This window comes from Penicillium maclennaniae (genome assembly GCF_028827695.1).
Source record: "Penicillium maclennaniae strain IBT 15551 chromosome Unknown utg000004l:1.0-3007600.0:1.0-3009580.0, whole genome shotgun sequence".
Lineage (NCBI taxonomy): Eukaryota > Fungi > Ascomycota > Eurotiomycetes > Eurotiales > Aspergillaceae > Penicillium > Penicillium maclennaniae.
In genome coordinates, this window is record NW_026623216.1 from 2808146 (window position 1) to 2823675 (window position 15530).

At 51.2% G+C, this 15530-nt stretch overlaps 6 protein-coding genes across 6 annotated transcripts; 3 read left to right on the top strand and 3 right to left on the bottom strand.

Annotated features, from left to right (window-relative positions):
* Window positions 1-36: 36 nt before the first annotated feature.
* Window positions 37-2120, bottom strand: N7477_005189 (GMC family oxidoreductase; the record flags this gene model as incomplete). Its single annotated transcript, XM_056966852.1, has 5 exons — window positions 37-98; window positions 155-653; window positions 709-1588; window positions 1644-1665; window positions 1727-2120. The coding sequence occupies 5 exons, from the start codon at window positions 2118-2120 to the stop codon at window positions 37-39; spliced, it is 1857 nt and encodes a 618-aa protein (XP_056823633.1).
* A 1267-nt stretch (window positions 2121-3387) lies between these two features.
* Window positions 3388-3922, top strand: N7477_005190 (uncharacterized protein; the record flags this gene model as incomplete). The annotated part of the gene is made up of 2 exons (XM_056966853.1): window positions 3388-3678; window positions 3737-3922. 2 exons carry the CDS (start codon window positions 3388-3390, stop codon window positions 3920-3922), a joined length of 477 nt encoding a protein of 158 aa, XP_056823634.1.
* Window positions 3923-4702: 780 nt separating this feature from the next.
* Window positions 4703-6522, top strand: N7477_005191 (uncharacterized protein; the record flags this gene model as incomplete). Its single annotated transcript, XM_056966854.1, has 4 exons — window positions 4703-5038; window positions 5097-5197; window positions 5254-6298; window positions 6352-6522. The coding sequence occupies 4 exons, from the start codon at window positions 4703-4705 to the stop codon at window positions 6520-6522; spliced, it is 1653 nt and encodes a 550-aa protein (XP_056823635.1).
* A 2748-nt stretch (window positions 6523-9270) lies between these two features.
* On the top strand, window positions 9271-10909 carry N7477_005192 (sugar porter family MFS transporter; the record flags this gene model as incomplete). The annotated part of the gene is made up of 3 exons (XM_056966855.1): window positions 9271-9376; window positions 9437-10015; window positions 10083-10909. 3 exons carry the CDS (start codon window positions 9271-9273, stop codon window positions 10907-10909), a joined length of 1512 nt encoding a protein of 503 aa, XP_056823636.1.
* Window positions 10910-11371: 462 nt separating this feature from the next.
* On the bottom strand, window positions 11372-12640 carry N7477_005193 (C-3 sterol dehydrogenase/C-4 decarboxylase; the record flags this gene model as incomplete). Its single annotated transcript, XM_056966856.1, has 2 exons — window positions 11372-11998; window positions 12065-12640. The coding sequence occupies 2 exons, from the start codon at window positions 12638-12640 to the stop codon at window positions 11372-11374; spliced, it is 1203 nt and encodes a 400-aa protein (XP_056823637.1).
* A 386-nt stretch (window positions 12641-13026) lies between these two features.
* On the bottom strand, window positions 13027-14783 carry N7477_005194 (ubiquitin-conjugating enzyme E2; the record flags this gene model as incomplete). The annotated part of the gene is made up of 7 exons (XM_056966857.1): window positions 13027-13944; window positions 13999-14167; window positions 14217-14228; window positions 14283-14379; window positions 14424-14445; window positions 14512-14703; window positions 14751-14783. The coding sequence occupies 7 exons, from the start codon at window positions 14781-14783 to the stop codon at window positions 13027-13029; spliced, it is 1443 nt and encodes a 480-aa protein (XP_056823638.1).
* Between the last annotated feature and the right edge of the window lie 747 nt (window positions 14784-15530).

Consider the following 15530-nt stretch of genomic DNA (forward strand, 5'->3'; position numbering starts at 1 on the left):
TGAATGTTCAGTTTCCTGGATTTAGAAACGGCTCTGTCACTGAGGCGAACCTTCGGCCTCATGTATGACATCCGCAGCGATCTTTTCAGCTAACATATCTGTCAAATCAACAATCAGCAACTTGGTAGACTCCGAGATAAGCGGCAATACTTACAGACTGTTGATTGAGGGTGACCTGGAGGTAGTATGGGGAATGCGCTGGCGTCAACTACCCGCAGGCCATGAACACCATATACCCGCGCCTTGTGATCAACCACAGCCATCATGTCGTTCCTTGGGCCCATTTTACAAGTGCAAGCGGCATGATAGATAGTCATCACGGTGTTTCTGATCACATTTAAGATGTCGGCATCCGTATGATACTTCAATCCAGGGAAAAATTCGGGCCCTACCAAAATCGACTTCATTGCATCGGAGTAGAATGCGGCGCGTATTCGCTTGTAGGCTGCCACAGCCACTTTCTGATCTGTCTCTGTGGCGAGCCAGTTCGGATTGATGATCGGCGGGTCCTCTGTATTGGAAGAGCTGATAGTGATATTCCCGCGTGATGTGGATGCCACAAGACTGGCAACGATGCTGCCATATTGTCCTTGAGAGGGTTGTTGTCTGAATGGATCGGAAAAGTTCCCAACATATGCCGATGCGACAAGATACTAGTTTGAGTTAGCGCTCTTCAACCACTTATTCGATATGTCGGCTTGCCTCGACTTCCGGCCAATCGTCGGGGAACCAGGAGAGATCCTTCTCATTATCGGGTGAGAATTCTGTCCGCGACACGGCTGGGAGGTTCTCGAAAGCAATGTAGTCGGTCGACGGATTTGTGAACAGGCCATTTCGAAAGACCAAATAGTTTGCAATTTGCTTTGCAACATATAGAGGATTTTGTGTCAGTTCGGTGAATGTGTCCACATTGACCTGATATGATGGTCCAAAGAAAACGTGATCCCACATATTCTGTCCAACTCCAGGTAAATTGACAATGGGCCGGATCGAGTGATCTCGCAAGGTCTCAGCTGGTCCAAGTCCTGAGACCATCAGAAGCTGCGGAGATTGAATAGCCCCAGCAGAGACGATCACTTCCCTCATCGCTCTGATGGTGATGTCGTAGTTCCAGAAGCCCCATCTCTGCTTCACTCTGATACCAGTTGCTCGCTTGTGCTCATTGAAAAGAATCTTCTTTACCAAAGACCGATCGTAGATAGTCAAATTCGCCAACGCGTGTGCCGGACGAAGAAATGCCGATTCTGAACTGCTCCGTGATTGATCCCAAGGACGAATGGTCATTGAACAGTATTGGTGGCCCATGAGAAATCCGCTGTTGAAGTCCTCTGTCTCACTTATTCCGATCGCAGTGAAGCCATTGCCAGCAGTAGATGAAAAGGGCATCGCATAGCGTGGGTAAGATACTTGAAGGGGTTCACCCACGATGTCAAAGGCAGAATTGTTGAAAGCACCTCTGTTGGCGTGAAGGTGACTTCTGGGAGACGTGAAGGTAGTTGTCTTTTTGAAAAAGGGAAGGGTACTCGCCCATGAGTAGCTGGAATCCTGAAGGAGATCTGCCCACCTCTCCATCGCGCCCTTGGAGGGTCTGGTCAAGGTAGTCAGCGTTGAGCATTGTTTCTTCGGCGGTATGTTGCACCTACCGTTGGTAAATCATGAAGTTCACTGCCGACCTAAGGATATGCCGTCAGCATCTCACGAACGACTTCGCCGTTTCCGAACCTACGATCCGCCCATGCATTTCCCCGAGGATAATGAATGTCACGATAAGCAGCACCCGGCACTTTGTCTGCCACAAATCTCCAATCTATGGCTGATGCAGTTTTCACATCAGCCCCAACACCTAGAACAGCCGAGCCGGGCACTTTCGAAATGGGATGAGTGTTTTCATAATAGCCGCCTGCTTCAACGATGGCGACTTTGAACCCATTCTGAGCAAGCCGTGCGCCGACCGTGATACCTGCAGTGCCTCCGCCGACCACAACATAGTCAAATCTCGCGTTCCAGGGAGAAAGCCAGCGAAGTGAACCGGGACGTGCAGTCTCGGGAAAGACGACGACAACAGAAAGTGCTGCAAACGCAGCGCCTGCGATTAATCGAAAGATGAACGTGAGGAACATTGGGCTCGGATGACTGAAAAGACTTCTTAAGACAAGCTCCGCAAGGCAGATCATGGCAGTTGTCGCGGAGAGCGTTGGTGCAGTTTCCGTATTGGGCAAGCAGTACCTTGCCCTCCCTTCCACAGAAACCAATTTGTCCATGGAATCCAGTATTGAGTGTCCTGGAGGATTTCAACGTCAGATAAGTGTCAGATTCCCACTGGGTCTCGGCAATCATATTGATGATTATGTTCATTTCACTCCTTTCTCAAAATTGACCACCACTGGCAACCTCAGTTGCTGACAGAGATGTCTGAGCATAGTATAGCACTTTTTGACCATATTCGTGCAGGCATCCTGAACCTTGGTTTATAGTCTCAATCTAATGACAATTACCCAAGCATTGCGCCTGTGGACTTGGTCCACTCTTGATAAATAGGTATTTTGCATCAATTGCTGATACTGGAGCTGCACTTGAAGGTAGACTTAAAGCTGACAAGGACTGCCAAGGTGTCCGATGGTATTGCATCTTCGCCGCTCAGGAACCTGTGGAGGGGAAACAGAATCCCCCAGGGATGAATTCTGTGCCCTTTAGTCAGCTTGATAGACAGTTACTGCACTCAAGCTGCTTCGTTCTTCCGGTCTTGTCTGGGCACTGGCTGGTGCTATGAATCGACAGGTCCACCGAAGACCATGACAGGAGGGATAACATCACAAGGTCAATGGACTTCGCTGGCTGGCACAAGGTTTCGATACAAGAATTCCACAGTGAGCCTCAAGCTACCACTAGTGATCCGATGATGACTCCCTTTCTGTGTAAGACTTTTGAATATCCGACTGCTTCTTTGAGTTGACGCTCTCAACAATCAAGTGTGGGCAGGATCGATTCCACTTTTCGTGTTCTAGGCTCTACGGTATTCATTGCGCTTTGTTGCTTTGAATCATGAGGCTCCTGTACGGTGTGTAGGTACATAGACCAAGGAGGCGCGGTTCCTATCATCTGCCGTTCCCCGCACGCACTATTCCCACATTTGCATTCACCGTTTGCTTCACTTTGAAACCTATCTTCCACTCACTTCTTTCTTTCTTTTCTCTTCTTCTTCTTCTTCTTCTGTCCTTTTCTCTACCTGTCCTTGCTCTATCCCTCCCCATCGCTGTGTATGCTTCGCCCACTACTCCTCTACACCTACCCATCCACACCGAAGACTGCAACGTCTTGCCAGTAAGCTTCCCGCCTGTATCTATTCCGCATCTATCCCCACTGACTCAGGAACACGAAATCTTAGAGATGACCGGAGCCAAGCTTGACCAGTTGATGGGAGATCTCAGTCTGGGAGACGACACGGACAGCAGCCAGCATGGAGATTCGGATGCATCATTCATGGACGATTTCCACGAGCTTGCCAAAGTCCGGAAATGGAAGATTGGATCCAAGGCCTGGAGGAAGAACTGGGCGGTCTTCATGCAAGCCGAGAAAGAACGCCTTTCACGCAACCACGATGCGCGCCTTGAGCGTTGGAAGCAGATGTGTGTCAAACTCGGCATCAAGCCAGCGGAGTCTATCAAAAAGTGTCGACTGGTAAGGTTCACTGCTCTTCTCAAAGACGGCATTTATTAACTAAGGTGTATTTTTCAAGGCCCTGAGCCATGTCTTTGTCAATCTAGTTGATGTGATGGAATGCTGGGCCACGGGCTCGGGCCCTAGAAAGTTTGGGAGCGCGAGGCAGTTGGCAGAATACACTCAGCGGGAAGGCAAGTTCTTCAGCCGTAACTTGGTTAAGCAAGATCAGGTGCTTCGAGTATTGATGAAGCATCTCGCCTGATCACTCCGATGCTGGGCTTCTGGTCTGTTCCAGCCATTCTAGCATACCTTTAATTGAATCATAGAAGGAGTGGAAAACCATGCAGTTAGATTCCATATCGAAGAATCCAATCTTATCTAGGCCAGTTCATTGGTGCCTTTAGAGTTCCTCCATTTCTCAGCCCCGCCAAGGGACCGTGCGTCTTCGCCATCCCAAGGTGCTCTTCAGCAGCACGGCTGGGGGTAGTCGGGCATGGCTGGAGATGAGGAACATTCATCATCCTCCCCGGCATCGCATGGATCTCGGGCTCTTGCAAAAGAACCCCCCCTTGTCGGCGAGATTAAAGACTAACGACATGAGGCCATCACGCACGAAGGGCCGTAGAACGCATTAGGAAGGTTGTGCCGGTGATCGAGCCACCAATGAAGGCAGGTCCGGATGTCAAGCTTTCAGGACGGAATCCACTTATGAACGTGGGTGAACAGTGGTGAATACGACCGGGTCCCCCTTTAGTCCCTCTTAGTGTGCCTCTCCGCTCCAATAATATGGAGTAGGCTCCACCGATATCTCTTGAATCTTGGTGGTGGACATCAGCAGCGGGTCGAAAAACGAGACAGCCACACATGGCCAGGCCGTGTCCAACCGGTTTCATTTAAGAAGTGTTCTCGGCCCGCGAATGTTCTTTTTATTTTTTCCTTTTGCCTTTTTTTCTTGGCGAGTTTGGCTTGTCCTGGATCTTCCTCTTTTTGTACAACCTGTCTCTCCTCTCTTCCATTGCTGACCGCAGAGCGACTGTTCATCATGGCGGATATCATTGAAAAAGCTAGTGTTGGTGAGACTGGACTTCGCCAGCGTCACGAGGGACGTCAGGTGGAGATTATTGGGCCCAACGGCGAGCGAAAGAAGATTGCAGTGGCTAATCTCACCCACGCCGATACCGAGTTGGCAGCCAAGTTTGGCTACAATCCAGTGTTTAAGCGTGAGTTTGGATATCTGGCCACCTTTTCTTTCGCAGTCAGCATCAGTGGTCTGTTCTCCACCATCATGACGACTATGTCCTACCCGTTGGAAGCGGGTGGCAGTAGTGCGGTCGTGTGGTGTTGGTTCATCTCTGGTGCTGGCTGTATGTGTATTGCTGTGAGTGGGATAGCCCCCAAATGATTTCATGATCCGGCGCGCTAATGCAATCGATCAGTGCTCCGTCGCCGAACTAGTCTCGGCGTATCCGACATCCGGTGGCCTTTACTTTACCATCTCTCGTCTGGCCCCTCAGGCTTGGGTGCCCTCGATCAGTTGGTAAGCAAAACAATATCATAGAGGCACACCTCATGCCTTTCTAACACTTTCTCTAGGTTCACTGGATGGCTGAACCTCCTAGGCCAGGTTGCCGGTGTGGCCTCGTCCGAGTACGGCGCTGCGCAAATGCTGCTCGCCGCGGTCTCGATGAGCCGCAACTTCAATTACACCATCACCACTGACACCACCGTTGGTGTCATGGCTGCTTTGACGGTCGTGACGGGAGTGGTCAACTCTCTGTCGACCTACTGGATGGAGAAGATGACCAAATTTTATGTCATTTTCCACGTGTGTGTTCTCGTGGCCTGTGCCATTGCCCTGTTGGTTTTGACCAAAGATAAGCATGATGCGAGCTACGTTTTTACTCAAGTTGATAGCTCGAGTGGCTGGACACCGATCGGGTTTAGTTGGTTGTTCGGTTTCCTTTCCGTGAGCTGGACCATGACTGATTACGACGCAACCGCGCACATCACGGAGGAGATGAGCGAGCCCGAACGCAAGGCGCCATGGGCGATTTCCCTGGCGATGGCCTTCACCTACGTGGCCGGGTTCCTGTTCAACATCGTTCTGTGTTTCTGCATGGGTAATCCGGAGGAGATCCTGAGTTCCCCAATGGAGCAGCCCGTGGCCCAGATCTTCTATAACAGCCTTGGCAAGGGTGGTGCCATGTTCTTCACCATTGCTGCTCTGATCATCATCAAATTCGTGACCTTCACGGCCATGCAATCCTTGGCCCGCACGGTCTTTGCCTTCTCTCGCGACCGCCTTCTGCCTTTTTCCACGATCTGGGTCAAAGTGGCTCCCTGGACCGGGACCCCTCTGTACGCCGTCTGGATCTCTGTCTTCTTCTGCATTGCCATCAACTTGATTGGCCTCGGGTCCTACATTGCCATCTCCGGTGTCTTCACTGTTTGCGCTATCGCCCTGGACTGGAGCTACTGCATTCCCATCATGTGCAAACTGATGTTTGGCAAATTTGAACCTGGTCCTTGGCACATGGGCGCATTGAGTTGGATTGTCAACGTCTGGGCTTGCTTGTGGACACTGTTCGTCAGTGTGATCTTCGTGCTGCCCACGGCCATGCCTGTTGCCGCGGACAACGTATGTTTGCTAACTGTGGAGCTTTTTGTCTCGTGTGCTAATTTTGATCGCAGATGAATTACGCTTGCGTCTATCTCGCCGCCCTTTTGGTTTTCGCCGGGATCTACTGGCTCATCCGCGGCCGTACCGTCTACACTGGTCCTGTCACCGAGGCCATCGCTGATGATCTTTCTGAGAGCGAGATCGTCGCCAACGAGAAAACTGACAAGGGTCCCTCCGCTTAATTGCCCACCAGTCCCCATATTCACCAAGCTCTGCCAATCACGACAACCGATGGCAGCCATTTACCCCTTCTTGGACCCACTGCAGCATCCAGTATCCTTGTGATTTTATACCCGCAGCGCCCACATCCCTCACTGGCCCTTGTGACTGGCCCTTGCAACGATCAACAGAACCCATGCAATACTCATCTCTATCCAGACACCAATGCCCTCGCCCAAAACTTCAGCCTCAAAATTTGCCATGCGACCTCCCACAATCTCAAACCCGCCCTTGCGCCGAATCTTCCATGCGACTGATCCCCTGCAACATGTTTGAGCCCTTGTATGATCCGACTTCAGACTTTGTAGAGTCTTGCGACTAGAAGAGGATTGACTGTGTGACCATTCAGTATTTGTAACTATTTAGTACGATACTTGTACATAATTGATTGGAAGATACTCTTACTATAATGTTGGAACCCTGTTTCAAGATTTGACCCATGATCTACAAAGTGTATAGAGTTCGCTCACTGGCCAGGCTTGTCAATGCGGTGGAGGACTTTCACTCTACTAGAGACTATGTAGGGTTCTCTGGAAAGTTCTCCTGCTTCCAATAGTCTTGACTGTAAGAATGTGAATGAAGTTCGAATATTGCCTGTAGTCCGCGAGCGTGGATGGATCAAGTATGTGAGAAGCACATCGATTTGATTTGAACGTCAACATGGCTTTTCTATGTGTATCTCCACCGCCGGAAGGCTCTCCAACTTTTCATACTACAGACAGGTACCGATTTGGTGTGGGGACCAGATCAGCTCCACCCGCTCGGCGTCAAAGCCTTATCCTTGCCGAGTGCCGAGGGATCATCCATATAACAAAGATCGCCATTCTAAAACGTCAATTCTTCTCTGACATTGCTGTTTTATGATTCCATACTGTCTAGCCATTATGATCTTCAACGAACTCGTCACTAATTGTCACCGTCTCTATCGCTCCTTCTTCGAGCGACCCGCCGAGATTCTCTGCTGGTGATGGACCCAGCCTCAGGTTCAAAAATGGAAACAAAATCATCAATGCAAGCTGTGGACCTTCAGTCTCAGGGCCTTGATCACTCACAGACAGAGACCATCAAAGCTATATTGTATCATCCTAATAACGAAAGTATGAAGATTGCTTGATTTTTGCACGAGGAAGAGAATACACCGAACCGCTGTCCTATGCCTGGCCGTCAGTGAATCGGGCTGCAGAGCATGTGCGGTATGGGCAAAATAGGGACAATGCATGCATGGGAGGAAGAGGACATGCGGGACCCGGATATTCAAACTATCGGCAAGGCCTTCGGCGTCGGCTTCGTGCCTCTTTTCCGGCGTGCTACTCCACCAGAAGATCTTTGACGCGATATCTACTGGCTCTCGTGGTCTGGCGCATGGCCATACCTTTCCGGTACTATTCCCCGAGAGATCGGTGATATTCTCCTTACAGTCGTTAGCTATGTACTGTACTCAGGGCCTAACCCCCCTTGCTTGCGCCGTGGCGATCACGGCGCCACGAATTTTGCAGCAGGGAAAACCTGATCTAACGGATAGCGCACATGGGAAAGATCCTCGAAGGACCTCTCGCGCAAGGGACTTGGCCTCCTTCTTTTGGTTGGTGATATTTGGGGTCGGAGCCTGTTCCGAGCTGTGGCATTTGTCGTCGACAAGCAGCTGAAGACTCTATTTTTCACTAGAAGCACATTTCGGATAGTGGATTGGATATTCTCGTGAACCTTGGCTAGGCTGGAAGTACCAAGTTGACCACACAAATGTTTACCTACTGTGTATCGTGACGAATATCAGGCTGGAAGGGATTATTTCCTCACTCAAGGGCGGCTACGATTGACAAAGTCAAGGCTCCCCTCAAACGGGAAACTTGAAAGTGAGAAATGACCGACCGAGATGGTGATTATACGAAATACACAAGCTCCGAAAAAGTCTGCCAGAACTCAGGGCCTGGTATGAAGCGCAGTCATCTTCTTCCGCGAATAGAAGCATCAAAACATCCTGGCTGGCACCGGGATATATTTAATAATGCTGGCCGGACGCAGTCACACCTACGATAAGTGAAGTCATGTCAAACGCTCCACCCGTGATCTGCCGCCTCGGGCTCACCACCTCCTGGACTCTATCACCATTGAATGACTTCTCCCTAGCTGGATGCCGCTGCCCAGGTCAGAGCAAGAGAAGGGGCCCGATTGACCCCTGGAAAAAGTAAAAACCGCCACGAAGACGGGACGCTCGATCCGACCAGCCGAGCCGCGAGATGCTGAGATCATCAACTGAAAGGAGACATGTGGGGCGTGGCAGATTGCGGAGAAGATCCACCGATCACCGAGGGCATCATCTCATTGACTTGCCTGCGCCAGGGCCAGGGCCAGTGACATCGGACCAACGGCCAAGGGAATACGCCACGAGAAAGAGAGAGTGAATGTCCATGGGCCTTAGCGGTACGTCAGCTGGTTGCTCTCGGCGCAGGTTGACGGTGTCTAGTTCCATGGCGTGCTATGGCGAAATCAGCGGGCGATGGTTACGTGCTGTAAAGATGCGCACGCCCGTGTCTGTGCTGGCCCATTTTAGTTTTTTCGGGCGTTCTTTATGTACTAGTTACGAGCTTCTTTGTGTCTCTCACATGCACCTGATACTTTTCACATTCTTTAGTTGTAGTCTCCCCTTTTTTTTTCCTTTTTCGCGTTTGGATAGTGCTGCATATCGCGTTCCACGTCGTCTTAGCAGAGCAATGGGAAAACTCAATGGAACAAGGCTCGGTGCCTTTCGAGCGTATTTCTTTGGCTTCTTCATCTGTACCGCGGGGTTTCTATTTGGTTATGATACCGGCATTGTCGGTGAGTGTCCGTGGTCCAGACGTGCCTCGAACGCCCCTTGCTAACGAGGCCCGTCATCAGGGGGTATACTCGAGTTCGACTCGTACAGGAATGATTTTGGATATACCGATCGGACCACCGTCAATGCCGTCATGGTCAGTCTGCAGAATGTCGGGGCTTTCATCGCGGCCTTGTGCATCTTCCCGGTTTCCGAACGCTTCGGGCGCAAGAAGACCGTTCAGGTCGCGATGACAATCTTCTGTTGTGGCGTTGTCCTGCAGGTTGTCCCATCGCATTCTCTCGTGTGCTTCTATATTGGTCGATTCGTGGCTGGTCTCGGTCTTGGAGCAGGTACAGCCGTAGTCCCGACTTACAATGCTGAGATGGCGCCCAAAGAGATTCGGGGGAGGCTTGGTTCGGGGGTGCAACTCCTCTTTGCCCTGGGAGTGATGATCAGTTACTGGATTGACTATGCTGTGGAGCGTACAATTCCTTCGACTTCTTCCTCTCAGTGGCAGATTCCCGTCGGGCTGCAGTTGGTGCCGGCTTCGGTGCTTGCCATGGGGTTATTCACCCAGCCTGAAAGTGTTCGTTGGCTGGCAAAGAAGGGCCGCTTTGATGAAGCCTGGAAGAGCTTGACTTGGATGAGAGCAGATGATGGTTAGTTCCTCAACCCAACCCCCCCTCTGGGATGTATACACCTTGCCAACGTGACTTCTACCATCAGGCGCCGCTGTCAAGGCCGAGTTCCATGAGATGCGTGTCGGCCTGGAAGAAGAGATTCGCGCCAGCGAAGGGTTAAAGAAGCGCGAGCTGCTCGAGCCCGCCAACCGATATCGTCTGCTTCTCGGATTCTTCATGTTTTGCGGCCAACAGTGCACCGGAATGACCGCACTCGCCTACTTTGGTCCACAATTCTTCAAACTGATCGTGGGCAATGACAGCAGCCGGTCTTTGCTCATCACTGGTCTCTTCGGTGCGGAGAAGTTCATCACTGTCTTCACCTACATTTTCTTCTTCTCAGAATCCTGGGGACGCAAACCTACCCTGTGGATTACGGCCTTGATCATGTCCGTCCTCTTCGTCATCGTCACTATCGTGAACAACACGACTCCCAAGCCGCAATCGTCGCCGACGCCGGCTGGCATTGCCACCGTCGCTTTGATCTTCTTGACCAACTCCGTCTACCAATTCGGGTGGGGCCCACTGCCATGGCCATACACCACAGAGATCTTCCCCTCGCGTATTCGTGAGATCGGATCCTCCCTTTCCGTTTGCTCACAGTGGCTCTTCAACTTCCTCTTCTCCCTGGTGACTCCGTACATGCAGAAGTCCTGGGGTAGCTACATCTTCTTGTTCTATGCTTGTTTGGACCTCATCATGGCTGCACTGGTATGGTTCTTCGTGAAAGAGACGAGGGGTAAGAGTCTCGAGGAAATGGAGACTATTTTCAACAGCAAAGCTGCGTTTGATGTTGAGATTGTGAGACACGAGGGCATTGAACCAGACAACATTGGGACGTTGGAGGTGCCACACAAGAAAGACTCTCGTTAAGGAGTCCGGAATCGTCCGATCGATTGTTGGGATATGACGTTTAATTGCTACACATAGAGTCTGATGACATATCATGAGTGCCACTGGTCTGGCTTGGATTTTTACGAAGCTTTACTTCCTGTGGTTTCTTTCACTTGATCTCCGTAGACTGTACAAGATCGCAATAGACATGTGCTCCGCTCGCCATCGATACACAGTGAGTCGCCCAAGCCGACTCCACAGGCTTTCCACAGGTCTACCGCATCCGGATGCAAAGAAGACAATGCCAATTTGTCTTCAGGTAAAGCACCTACGGTACGTGGCGTGATGCGCATTGAATGAAGGTTTCGGTCAGATCCTGGCCCGTGGGTGTATCGATAACATTGTTCAGAGCAGCGGCTCCGTTATTATTACAGTATAGACAATATTTTTCTTTAAAAGATCCTTTACAACCCCTTCTTACCCGCATCCTGGCGCTGCTTCTCAACAACATAACCAACGGCGCGTGCAATTTCCCTCATCCACCGGAACCACCGGCAGGTAAGCAAGACGCAAACGGGCCTTATCGATAGAGTAGTAACGAGTCATGCAGGAGTATCGCACAGTGCGGCGCGTCAGACGAGGAGTCTTTCCAAACAGGCTCAGAACGGACTCTGCCAATCCACCAATGGACAGCATCAGGCCCTCTGGAAGGGACCACACATCTTGCGGCTCAACCACCCGGTCGATGAGCGCCCACATGGCCCGCGTCACATCCCAGAAGTACAGGGGCGAGTCATTAGTGATGTTGAAGGCTTCACCGTCCACGCGTTCGTGATCCAGGGGCCCGCCCTGGTTGCTTTGGTAGCGGTCATACGTGGCGAGTAGACGCGCTCCGGCGAGCATGTGCGCGTACGCCACGTTGCCGACATATGTGAAGTCGAACAGGTTGTCGTTCGTGCCAAGTTGCAACTTCAAGACTGTGTTTGACGCGTTGGCGCCATGCTCGAGGATCTTGTGGGTTACGGTCGTGTCCTTTTCGCCGTGGATTCCGGCGGGGCGCACGGCGCAGGTGACCATGTTTGTGGGTGACTGGCGGTTGTACTTGAGGACGATTTCTTCAGCGTCGGCCTTTGGGAACAAGAGTTAGCGGGCGAAGCGAAGGATCGAGTTGGGAATAAGAGCCCATGGACTTACCTTGGTCTCGGAATAGTACTCCTGCTGCAACTTGCCGCGGATCAAAGGCCAACGCTCGTCGACATTGATCAGATCGCTCTGGGTGTCGTGCACGACTGAGCTGGAGCTGGTGTAGACGAATGCCTTGCACTTGCCTCCCCAGTCGCCATGTTCACCACCAGCAACCTGGAGAAGGGTGCGGGTTCCCTCGACATTGACCTTGTACAGTAGCGGCTTGTTACCCTCGAGAACAGACGGAGTCGCAGTGTGGATGACCAGGTCAGGCTTGACGGCGCTGAAGACCTCCATCATGGACTCCACGGAAGTAATGTCACCGTCGTAGTAGGTCGCACCCGGCAAGCGGTTGTTGGTCGTGCGCAGATCCACGACGGACACCTTGGCCTTGTAGTCTGGGTAGCGAGAGCCCAAAGTTGGGAAATCGAATCGCGCATCGTCCTGGGGCTTTGGCAGTGCGACGCTGGCATCGGACTCGGAGGGGAAGTTTAGAAGGTGGTCGACAATATGCCATCCCAGGAACCCGCATCCTCCCACTACCAGGACATTTCCAAGTTCTAGTGTACGCTTTTTGGCAGACATCTTGTCGAATGGGGTGGAGAATGGGGACGAGATTGGAAAATGAAAAGGGGAGCTCGGGGAGGGCCAGATCAGCTGACGATAAGACTGTGGGGCCGCGTTGTATATCGAACGCCGGTTCCTCCCCTTTGCGGTTCTATATTTTCCTTGCTAGGGATGTTCTTTTCATATGGCAACTCCCATTCCGATGATCTTGTGATATTGATATCTGTCACATCAAATATCTCTGATTCCTACTATGCAGCTCTCTATGAAACGAAGAGAAACCACGACCTGACCAACTCCTGCCAGAACCAGGCCATACGGTGAAAATGCAAATTGGTCGGACGATGTCACAGGTATCTGTGGAAACAATGGTCAATGGAATTTGTTTGGGCAGCGGGGAATACTTACGCAACACTCTCTTCAACAGAGCGACGCAGCTTGCGGTGATACCGCTTCTGCTCGTCCTTCGAGCCCCAGAACAGCTTCGTTGCTTCTTGATTGACAGTCATCAACGGGTTGTAGGGCGGAGAATCTTCTTCTATTGAACTGATTATGCCATCGATATGACGGTTCATCTCCTCGGCTCGTGCGGGGAGATAGATCAACACGTTCCGGGTGGAAACGCGCACGTGGAAGAGAGGTGTTTCGACAAACACTCGTGGCTGCTCATCGGGGTGACGAGGACTGATGTAGATCTTGATTTTGAGGATACCGCCGTCGTATTGAGTCATAGGACGGCCGAAGTAGACAAGTTTCCACAGAAATGGGTTATCATGCTCCAAAGTCAGATCCACGATGGAGTCCGCGCGCCGCGCAAGTCCTGACACAATCTGCTCATGCTGTGCGCGCAAGCTCACGGCGATGCCCGCATCCTCTTCAGCAAGCCTCTTGCCCTCCGCTGGCCATGCATAAGTCTCTTCCAGGATCTTGGTTTCGAGCACATTCATTCGCTTTTGAAGATCTGGGTAGTTCCATTCACCGTTCATCGCGTTGCCTCCAGATTCGAAGGACACGCAAGGGAATCTCGTTCCATGTCTGCTAGCCTCCTTTTCAACGCCGTACTGAACAGCCTCTTCATACTGTTCTAGGTACCACAGAAATCGCTGCTTGCGAAAATCATCAAACGGGCCTGTCTCCGTGATTTTTGCATGGTGACCGGGCTGTCTTTCACTCTCGGAGCCCTCTGGTGTCTCGAGGGTCTTGGACTTGGCCATTTGCGAGTGTTTGAGCCTGTGACAATAAGACATTGACTTTGGCGCTATTAAGCCAAGCGCTTCCTCCAGTGGCTGGATGACTGCGAGTCTGAGATTCTCATGCCTGATCTGTAATCCATTAATATGCGGAGAACGTTGGACGGGTCGAAAATGGGGAATTACTTTGGAATTGTACAGCTCGATATATTGTCTGTCAGACTCCTTATTGTGATCCTCATAGCCCGGTTCGTTGAAATAGGGCGTGGCGGACAGCAGGCTTTGGATGGATAACAACACCGATTCTAGCCCCTGGGCCGCAGACCACTCTTCGCCATGGGATGCATGCCATGTTCTAACGAAAATAATTAGAGAAACTTCGGGTAACAAGCTGTCATGCATACCCTAATATCGAGCTAATTTTGGAAAGTTAGTATCGGATATTGTCGCCACAGCGTTCGGAGACTTACAGACAGACTTTGCCCATGGCATAAAGGTTTGGGCCAAAACGAGTTTTGCCCTGGTTTGTGGTCCTGATAAGAACTGTGGGTGGACTTGCAGGGTAGTCTATCCATGGTCAGGAATCGCTCATCCCAGGGTCGTCAACTCACCGCTGGGAACCGAAAATGTGAACTAGACAAAATGTAAATACTAAGTGCGCCCCGCAAGGGCTCTGTCTTTGGGCTCGTGAACACTTACCTCGTAGAAACCAAGGGCGTATGGTGTGCCTGGGGGGCCGAGAAGCAAGGCGCTGATCTCACGGACATTCTCTTCTTTATAGTGCACGGTCATCGCTGTCACGATTAGCGGCGCGCTCAAGGACACCTCATGATGTGGGTTATCGGAATTTGGCTCACCCAGTTGATCACTTCTCTCGAGCGCGCTCAACTCCTGTCCCAGATAAGTTTAGGCTGTTAAATCGGAGACTATGGACTCACCCGCATCAGGCGCATGGTACACTGATCTGCCATGTCCGCAGTATTGCGGTTGCGGAGTGAAGCGTTATGATTACCAGTCCAGATTGAGAGAGGAAGAAAGTCAAGATATCGAGGAAGGTTAAGAGCATGCGGCGAATGTGATGAGGCAAAAGAAGGAGAAATCGCAAAGTCCAGGTTGACATGACTTTGTTTATTCGCTGGGTTGTCAAGATAAACCCGTGGCCACAGGACACCTTACACTTTGCACTGAACTTTCCGTTCGGTGTCGTTCACGGATGGTGCCAATGGGCTATGCCATCACCATGAAGGGTTGACATTTCGTCAACCTTCTCATGACGTCTGGTAACCCAAAAACCCTTGCTGGGCTCTCTACAGTGCGAGATCTCATATGTTCTCGAGTAAGTGTGCGGATTCCAAATACGGCCCACACAGAGAATGTGGCATCTGCGTGTGCTATAAAAAGCGCAGTGGGGATCCATGGACAGCGCCGGGTGGTTCAGCGGGGACAGCACAACAGGCACATTCAGGTACACATTCACAATCACAATATGAACACAGAAGGAAATTGATGGTCACTGACCACTCTTGGAGGTCAATTATGAACTCAAGATCGCCAGAGATACATCAGGAGCATTGGATCAGCTCAATAGAGTCAGAACACAGGAATACAAAGGAAAGAACAGACAGTCGCGTTGAGCGGTGAACCCACGTGACCCAGGCACTCCGATTAGGGGGGCAACTGGGTGCAAATGCCCGATCCTTCTCCATTCTCCATTCCTC